The 9,430-nt window shown below is 43.3% G+C and overlaps 1 protein-coding gene across 1 annotated transcript; it reads left to right on the top strand.

Moving 5' to 3' along the window:
* The first annotated feature begins 310 nt into the window (after positions 1-310).
* Positions 311-3,624, top strand: LOC142944324 (SLIT and NTRK-like protein 2). Its single transcript, XM_076085622.1, has one exon. It carries the CDS (start codon positions 964-966, stop codon positions 3,622-3,624), a length of 2,661 nt encoding a protein of 886 aa, XP_075941737.1. The 5' UTR covers positions 311-963.
* The last annotated feature ends 5,806 nt before the right edge of the window (positions 3,625-9,430 follow it).

Genomic DNA, 9,430 nt, shown 5'->3' with positions numbered 1-9,430 from the left:
CAAACATCACTTCGTTTGAGATCATATTGAAGTGTGTGTCTGTGCTTATGTTGACTGTAGTGACGTAAAAGTCTTTCTCTCTCTGTCTCTCTCTCAGTCACACACACACACACACCTACACCCACACACACACACACACACACACACACACACAAAGGCAGTAGCAGCAGACGCTCAGTGCTGCTGTCAGTGTGCGGAGCGGAGGAGGAGGACCGACGGCATGCCTCAGCTCCGGGAATATATATCTCCCCTCAATCGCTCTCTCTCTCAAGCACGCTGCTTTTTTCTCCTCTTTTCCTGCATCGGGTTCACTTTGACCTGCGTCCTTTCTTTAGCAGAAGGCGATAAGGAAAGCCAGCCGTGCGTCATGGCGTCTTTGCGCATTTTTTCTGGATCTTTAAAAAAAGAGTGATTTATTTTGACCGGACTAAAATGAAGTGTTTTTTCTGTGTGGAGGAGAAGAGAGGCAGCGTTTCGAAGCTCGTCTCTCTGTGAATATTTGGCCGCAGCTGCTGGTGATATGCGTGAAGCCACTGAATGAATCGGTGCTCTCTAAAGGGAAACAGGGTTGCAGTAAGCGGCTTTTCTCCCCCTGATTCCCCTCCGTCTCTGACAATGTGTCAAGTCCATCCACCACACCGGATCCCGTTGATTTGCAATGGTTTCGCTTTTTTTCTTTTCCAGGATTGATTTTTTGGGAATTTTTTGGATTCACAGTGAAGGTCAGTGGAGAGATTTCACGGCCCCATTTTAACACCAAATAACGTCGGTGCGCCTGTTTTCTGCATGCTTGTGTGCTTGTTTGTGTGTAAGTAAGTGTTTGTGTGAGCGGCTCTACCTCCCTTTTCCCCTCTCCCTGCTCTGGGAACTCACCCCCTGATTTTTTTTTCTTTCCATCCAAGGCTCAAAGCTGCAAAGTTAAATGCTGGATCTATATTTCAGCGAACATTTTTGGCTGTAAAAATGCTGAGCTGCGTCCTCTTGCTGAGCGTCCTCACGGTCACCAGTCTGTCACCATCTGAAACGGAGAGCCGCAAAACTTCCGCCTCCAAAGAGATCTGCAAGACCCGCTGCGCCTGTGAGGAGCGGGAGAACATTCTGAACATCAACTGTGAGAATAAAGGATTTACCACCGTCAGTCAGTTCCAGGCGCCCCCAAATAAAATCTCTCAGCTTTTTCTAAATGGAAACTTCCTGTCACGGCTCAGTGCCAATGAGTTTGTCAATTATGGCAATGTCACCTCACTGCATCTGGGGAATAACGGCTTGCAGGAGATCCGAACCGGAGCTTTCAACGGGCTGCGCTTCCTGAAGCGGCTCCACTTGAACAACAACAACCTGGAGGTGATTAAAGAGGACACATTTGCAGGACTGGAGAGTTTAGAGTATTTACAGGCAGACTATAATTATATCAGCGCCATAGAGCCGGGTGCTTTTAGTAAGCTGAATAAGCTCAAAGTGTTGATCCTAAATGACAACCTGCTGTTGTCTTTGCCTCCCAACATTTTCCGCTTCGTGCTCCTCACCCACTTGGATTTACGTGGCAACAGGCTCAAAATGCTGCCGTTTGCTGGGGTTTTAGAGCACATAGGCGGCATCATGGAGATCCAGCTTGAGGAGAATCCGTGGAATTGCACCTGTGATCTGATTCCCCTCAAATCCTGGTTGGACACTATTTCTGTCTTCGTGGGGGACATAGTGTGTGAGACGCCGTTCAGGCTGCACGGTAAAGACATCACGCAGCTCATAAAGCAGGATCTGTGCCCTCGCAGGAATGCTGGGGAGCGCGTTCACCCCCCTTCCGACTCTCACTTTCAAGGGCCCCTGCCCCCAACCTACCACCCTGGCATGATCACCCCCACCCGTGCCCCGAAAGCTTCCCGCCCGCCCAAAATGCGCTACAGGCCCACCCCGCGCATCACAAAGGACAAACATGTCTTTGGGCCTATAATGGTTTACCAGACAAGGTCCCCTGTGCCCATGTTATGTCCCACTGTGTGTGTGTGCACGTCACAAAACCCTGACAGCGGATTGAACATCAATTGCCAAGAGCGAAAGTTGCACAACATCAGTGAGCTGAACCCCAAGCCCTCCTACCCAAAGAAACTCCACCTGACCGGCAACTACTTACAAGTGATTTACAGAACTGATCTCACTGAGTACAGCTCACTGGAGCTGCTTCATTTAGGAAATAATAGGATAGCAGTGGTTCAGGAAGGTGCATTCGAGAATCTAACCAACCTCAGACGGCTCTATCTGAATGGGAATTACATTGAATCACTCACTCAATCACTCTTCGCTGGCCTGCAGTCGCTCCAGTATCTGTATTTGGAATATAACATCATCAAAGACATTTTACCACAAACATTTAACTCTCTGCATAACCTTCAGCTGCTTTTTTTGAACAACAACCTGTTAAGATCGCTCCCAGACAATGTTTTCGGGGGCACCATGCTAACGCGACTCAACTTGAGGAATAACCATTTCTCCTACCTTGCAGTTCGAGGGGTCCTGGACCAGCTTTCAGCATTTATCCAGATCGACCTGCAGGAGAACCCCTGGGACTGCACCTGTGATATCGTTGCACTCAAAAACTGGATGGAGCTATCCAGTACCAGTGTAGTGGTTAACGAAATCACGTGTGATTCACCCTCAAAACATGCAGGTCGTCTGCTGCGCTCACTTCGCAATGAGGCCATCTGCCCTGAGCCCAGCGAGGTGCCCCCACCACAACATGCACCCCCTACAACAGCCCCCACATTAATAAGCCCTGGCACCGAAACCACCACACCTTCCTCTTCTTTTAGCTCAGTCAGCCCCACAGAATCCCGAATCCACACTCCCGAGTTGCACCCTGAGGTCCCACTTTCAGTCCTGATTCTTGGACTTCTTGTTGTTTTCATCCTGTCGGTCTGCTTTGGCGCAGGCCTCTTTGTTTTTGTTCTGAAACGACGCAAAGGAGTGGAACATGTCCCCACAGGCGCTAACAACTTAGATCTCAACTCTTTCCAAGTGCAATATGGCTCCTACACTCCTGAACCAACCCAAGACAAAACCACTGAAAGCCACGTTTATAACTACATCCCTCCACCTGTGGGCTCTATGTGCCAAAATCCTATTTACATGCAGAAGGATGGTGAACAGGTGGCGTATTACCGCAACCTGAAGGAGCTCAGCTTTGGGCCCCTGGACGCAAAGAAGGATGTCCTCACCTGCAGCCCAGGGGCCTACACCATCAGCACAATGGATTTTATGGATAAATCTCCAACATCCTGCGGTTTGACCACCCCAGAACCTCCTGAGATGTTGTATCAAAATTTAGGGGAGAGGCCCCACAAAGAGCTTCCCACGGCTGCAGGCGCGCCCCCTTTCCATTACAACTTTTGCACTTTACCTAAGAGACCTTGCATCGTGCCCCCCTATGAAGCCGCTACAGCCCGGCGGCACATCACCAACCAGGACAGGTTGAACAAAACTGTGCTGTACGGGACCCCCAGGAAATACTACGGGGCTGAACACCCTTCGAGAAACAATGAGCACCCGCTTCTGCTCCCTGGGAAGCTAAAAACAGAACCAGACTACCTGGAGGTTCTGGAGAAACAGACAGCGATGAGCCAACTGTAAGATAGTGCCCCCCCCCCCCCCCCCCCCCCCCCCATCTCACCTCCCCCAGGTTCTGTGCACCATTCATAATAATCACGCAGTTACTGTAATAATAGCCCTCTCTATATATCTATGTTATCTATCTGTGTTCAATCCTACATGATTAACTGGAGGCCAAACGAGTCCTTTGGTGATCGTTTTCCTCTCTTCCTTTTCTTCTCTTCCTTTCTTTTCAAGATGTATAAAAGGAGTATAAGAAGTATATTATTATGCACTTCTATTTTTTCTCCTGGAAGGTATATGTTATTTCTTCTTTTTTGAAAAATGAAATTCCAAAAGACTTTGACGACGGCAGGTATACAATGGGCAGGACTGTGTACAATTGCGGCTTTGTGCTTTTCATGAAACTGTATTTTATTTTCCCTGTGAAAAACAGAAAACGTATGAAATCACTATTCTTTGTAGAAGAGTACATGCTACAGATTTACATTCCTGTACATACTTAGCATACATAGATAAATGGTGAGTGTTAAACCATGAAGAGACCTTTTCAAAATCCAACAAGCGGCAAAACCTTCCCATACCTACTCCAGAAAGTGCCTTTGCACTCAACTATTTTATCAATAATGTTCTCTGCAAAATGGAAATGTTCCTTTTTTTGAAAGTGCTGTATTTTAAAGAATCAAATCTTTATGTAAAATAGAGACTTATTTGTCTGTTTAAAAAGAAAAAAAAGGAAAAAAAAGAATTTGAGACTGGGTGTAAAATGATATGAGTTCTTGATGGTGAGAAAATGTTATTTTGCTTTGATTATGAAGAGTGTTTGGAGATGTACAACTTATAGAGAATATTGTATGCTATAGGGGAGCAATACAGCGCGGCGAAATTGCGCCATTAAACTTTCACTGAAGCACTTTGTCAACATTCTGAGCGTGAGGTACATTTTGTTTACACTGTGCTTGATTGTGTTGGATGTGTGTTGATGTGTGTGCTGTGGACTGCTCTCCAGTGTGTCTACTGTGTGGTGGGAGCCAGAGAAAATGAAAATAGAACTTGCCTGAAGCTGACACATTATTTCGAATTTTTCACCAAATTCTCTCTCCTCCCCCTGAAATATCCACTCCATCCATCTTATGGTGCACAGACAACACTAATGTTTGATGTGGAGGGTCAATATCTTTCTTCCAGTGAGGAAGTGTCAAAATATCACCAAGTACAGTAAAGGGATTGTGAGATATGTAGCTTGAAAAATGTGGCATTTTTTTAACAACTGCAGCTTATCATTGTAGTCTTACAAGAGAGAAGAATTGTCATTAGTATAGCAATTAACTGCAGTGAATTGCCCCTTGTGGATAAGCAGTAAAAGGAAATGTGGTGGTGATGAGAATGGAGGGTAGTCTGCAGTCAAGAGTAGAAATCCTGTCTCACAAAATGCAGTATTCTTCCTGCCGTTTAAAAATGACACCAGTTATGTTGATTGAAAAAAAGCAGCATTTTTTAACAACAGCTGCTTCTCTGGCATTGAGATCTTACAGGGGACAATAATTGCCATTAGTATGGCAAATGAAAGTCGTTGATTGTGGATAAGCAGAAAGAGAAAATGTAGTCTGCAGCAGAAAGAGCCCTGACTCTGCCAGACACCATTTTGAAAGGAAATACAGCACTTCTTTGCAACCTGCTGTTCCAAAATAAGTTGCAAGTTTGTGCACGTGTGTGTATTATCATCCACTGTGCCGAGGCCTGTCTTCCTCTCTTCCCCAGCCGTGTGACATGAATGAACTGTGCTACCTGCTCTAATGCTAATTCTGTTTTCTGTCCTTCGACTGAAGTTGACATTGGCTCTTTGTATCCTCTGTGAATGGCCTCCCAGTGGCCAAACCCCCCCCCCATTTCCCTTTTGTATGCCCAGCGCCCTCCTACACCTCCTCCTGTCTTTTGTTCTTGTGTTCCCCCCCGCTGGATCTCTCCTGGCTATTGTGTAGCTGTCCAAGGTGCTGAAACGTTGCCGGCAACAGAGCAGAATTCCAGTCTGACGGCTGGGACTGGGAAGCCCTACGCTAAGGAGACGAGTGAGTTCATTTTTTTGAGAGTTAGGTTGCAAAGTCTGTGAGTAAAAAAAATTGTCGGGACTTTTTGTTTTGCTAAAAATCCTTTTCCCAAAGAATAGTCTAAGCTTGAGGGTTTTGGGGGATCCCTATTGCAGGTAAGCTGGTTGTATCTGCTGGTCTTAATCTTTGTGTCGGTCACTATATGGGTCCACTGAAGGAATACAGCACATTGGAAACAGTCACTTGGTGGCTTTTTGTGAAACTCTCCACCACCTGTTACGGTCTTCCTTTGCTTCCTCCAGTATTCCTTTGCCCCTTTTGAAAACTGGTCTTCTGAAGACTGTGAATGCAGTTTAAAGCTCCCAAGATGTTTTGGCAGATATGTGGGTTTTCTATTGATACAGAGAATTTGCTTTGTAACTGTTCCTTTTAAGCGAATGTCGCTGTTCTTTGTAGTGTTCTTTGAGTTAACAGTTAAAAGATCATTATGATGTATCTATAATTCAGCCTTATTTTCTTGATGTTAGCCATTATTCGTTATGTTTACGACTTCATTGTACTCACCAATCTGATCGCTGCAATATTGGAACGGTGATGTTGCCTCAAGAAACATGAGCAGCCAAATAAATTTGCTCAGATTATACAACAGGTGATTACAATTGTAGCAAATAGACAGCACCATGAAACTTCCCCAGTTGATTCATTATATGAATACAAATATGTCTTGGGTTACAAGTCGTCCTAAGTTTTATGTTTATATAAATATGCCATTTTTCTTATCAAATATGTGCTAATCTGCACACATTTTCATTCCAGAAATCTTTAAATTGGATAAAGTCAGGTTCTAAATTCATGTTTTATTTTTGTTGAAATATTAGTCAAAGATTTTTACAGAAGGAATTTGTATCTCTTTGTATCACTGCATCAATCACAAAATACTGTCAACAGCCATACAAAAATACATTCACCATGTTTTTAGTGGAAAAATGTAATGAATCTCTGGGTATGAATGACATATGAACAAACCCCTCTGTAAAAACCTTCACAATACAGAGAGGAATGAAAGTGGAATGTTTGGTGGATGTAAATGCTACTGAAGTTAGGATTTCTAGCTCAGAGTGAAAAAAAGCGAATTTCGAGAAAACAGCCTTTAAAGAGATGTTTTGTATCGTTAAATTCGATACAATGTGACACTACAAGTAAGGGTAAAAAACCTAATATTTATCACCGTAAAACTTTCCCGGTTGATTACTTACATTAAGACGATTATTGTTTGTATTACAAGATTTCTGACTTTCGGTGAATTTAGTAGAAATATACAGACGCAAATAGACAAAGTAGTAAAATACACACTTGAATGTGTATTTTTGATGTTTCCTTTCCACTAGTCTGAAATAAAAAATGTTATGGAAGCAAAATGGTGAACATTGATAAGACGTTTTTGATGAGTGTCTCCCCTTTGGAGGTAAAAGCAAACCCACACAATGTTAATAATGTCTCATTGTCTAGCTGTTTTCATATGTAGTGTATAAAGACATCAACACAAAGTGATGCAATGCAACGTATGTTGATTTCTTTATCACTCATGTCAATTAAACAGCAACTTCAGATTTTTTTACCAACTTCTTTGTGCAAGGCATGGCGGTGAATTATTTTCCATGAACAGCATGTTGAAAAATATCCTTTATTTGAGTCTACTTAATTCAGCCATTTCAACCGTTTGAACACACATACTACTGAAAACCTTCCTATTATTAGTGTGTTTTAAGGAACTGGGAGACAACAAATGTCGTAGGTCAAAAATAAGTCTGTTACTCGCGACACTTGCAACTGATGTTAATAACAGACATATTGAGTATGAATTACATTGTTTGCTTTAGCTTTCGTTGTCAAATGAGATGGTTCAACTTTGTTAACAACTGATGCAATGTTATGATTATGTTATCTTGATAATGAAGGCTTTCCTCCGTCATCACATCTGCTGTCCCAGACTCCTCGGAGCTACATTCATATCCATCCATTTAGTAGGAATTAGGGCATTCATATCAGAGAATCCCCCACTGGTTCACAATTCTTCTATGATAGATTGTTTCAATAAACTAGTATTACCAAGCAGGAACCTCAGTTTCTCTCAGTAAGCAGAGTTTTGGATAATATTGTTTGCAGCAAAATTGTGTTCTAGAGCGAAGGAGCTGCAGCTCTGAACACCTGAAAAAAAAAAACGTTCTCCTTTAATGTTGTTTTGCTGTTGCTGCTGCATGAAACACCTCATTTACCACAAATCCTGATATTTTCTCGAACCCTTTATGCATTCCTTGTGGCCCCTTAGTGCCATAACTTTTTTTAGAAGCCGTATCGAGTTGCTTTCATCCGTGGCTTCTGGTGCAAAGGCACACGGCGAGCAGGGGAGATGCTGCGGTAAGCAAAGCTGTGAATGCTGTCATGTGGGCTTCCTTTTTAACAAGCTTTGCCATTTCAGCTGCTGTGTGAATGGAAGGGAGAAGAAAGAGAGTGTGAGAGAAAGAGAGAGGTCGGGAGAGATAAACGGAAGGAGAGAGAGAGAGAGAACTGTTCATTCCTCTCCTTTTCTGAAAATGGAGTGATTTTCCTTCCTTGGGCACAATAGGTCCTCTGTGTCTTTTTAGTGGCAGTGAAGGAAAGAGAGGGAGAGCTTGCATGCGCGTACATGCACACACAGACACACTCACACACACACACTCACACACACACACACACACACACACACACAGGGGATATATGGGAGGGTTGGAACATGTGCAGTCTTGCACACCAATGAGGAAGCTTTCTCCCCAGAACACTCCTCTCTTATCTTGCAGCCATGGGACTCATGTGTGTGTGTGTGTGTGTGTGTGTGTGTGAGAGTGAGTGAGTGACTGAATGACTGAGTGAGTGCATGTATATATATATATTCACATACTGTGTGGATCTCTGCAGAGGTGTTCTCTTTTTTCTCCTTAGATAAGATTGAAATGTATAAATGGGTATTTTGTGGATAAAGCTCTCCCTTTCTTCCACTCTGTCTACCTCTCTCGCCCCATCCCTCACTTCGTCTCCCTTCTTTCTGTCCCTCTTTCACAATGATATGATAGAGGACTTGGACTTAGGAATTGGTATTCCTAAAGTGTGGCTCAATATGTGGATAAGCGATTCAGGGATGACTTTGAAGCATATGGGCTGTTGCTTTGAGTTGATTTATAATAGCAGTTTCCAGAGCCTTTTCTGTACGTGTGTGTGCGTGTTGGAGTTTTCTGACTTTTGTGCATTATGTTGTGTGTGATGGCTTTCACACATATGATTGTAATCATTTCGCCGCAGATTGCTGCAATCCATTTTCCATTTCTCACTGCTGTGTGTGTACGTGTGTGTTTGCTCCATTATGTATGTATCCTTATTTCACAAGTCAATTTAGCCCTTCCCCCTTTAACTCATATTCAATTATTTTCACGTTTTCATGAGCTGTCATTTCTTATTCTGAGGTTTGTGTTTTATTTTAGCCACTGCACAGTGCTTCTGTTATTTATTTTACTTTATGTTTTACTATCAATTACCTTAAATTGTGTAAAAAAGAGCTGTGCTATCATTTCAGAACATTTAGAGCATCTAGTTGGTAGCCTGACAGACAAAGATTACTGCTTCATGTGTCGTCTCTCTGCTGTTTCTTACAGAGGTTGTGGGACTTCTGTCTCTGTTTGGGGTTTGCGATAGTCTTAGAGGACATTGTGTAGGGTTGCATTTCAGTTTATTTATGTTGTTACGCG

Source organism: Anarhichas minor, unplaced genomic scaffold, assembly GCF_050575085.1.
Source record: "Anarhichas minor isolate MPS153535 unplaced genomic scaffold, ASM5057508v1 ptg000205l, whole genome shotgun sequence".
Taxonomy (NCBI): domain Eukaryota; kingdom Metazoa; phylum Chordata; class Actinopteri; order Perciformes; family Anarhichadidae; genus Anarhichas; species Anarhichas minor.
The sequence above is the reverse complement of the archived record's forward strand: the minus strand, read 5'-3'. Positions and strand labels throughout refer to the sequence as shown.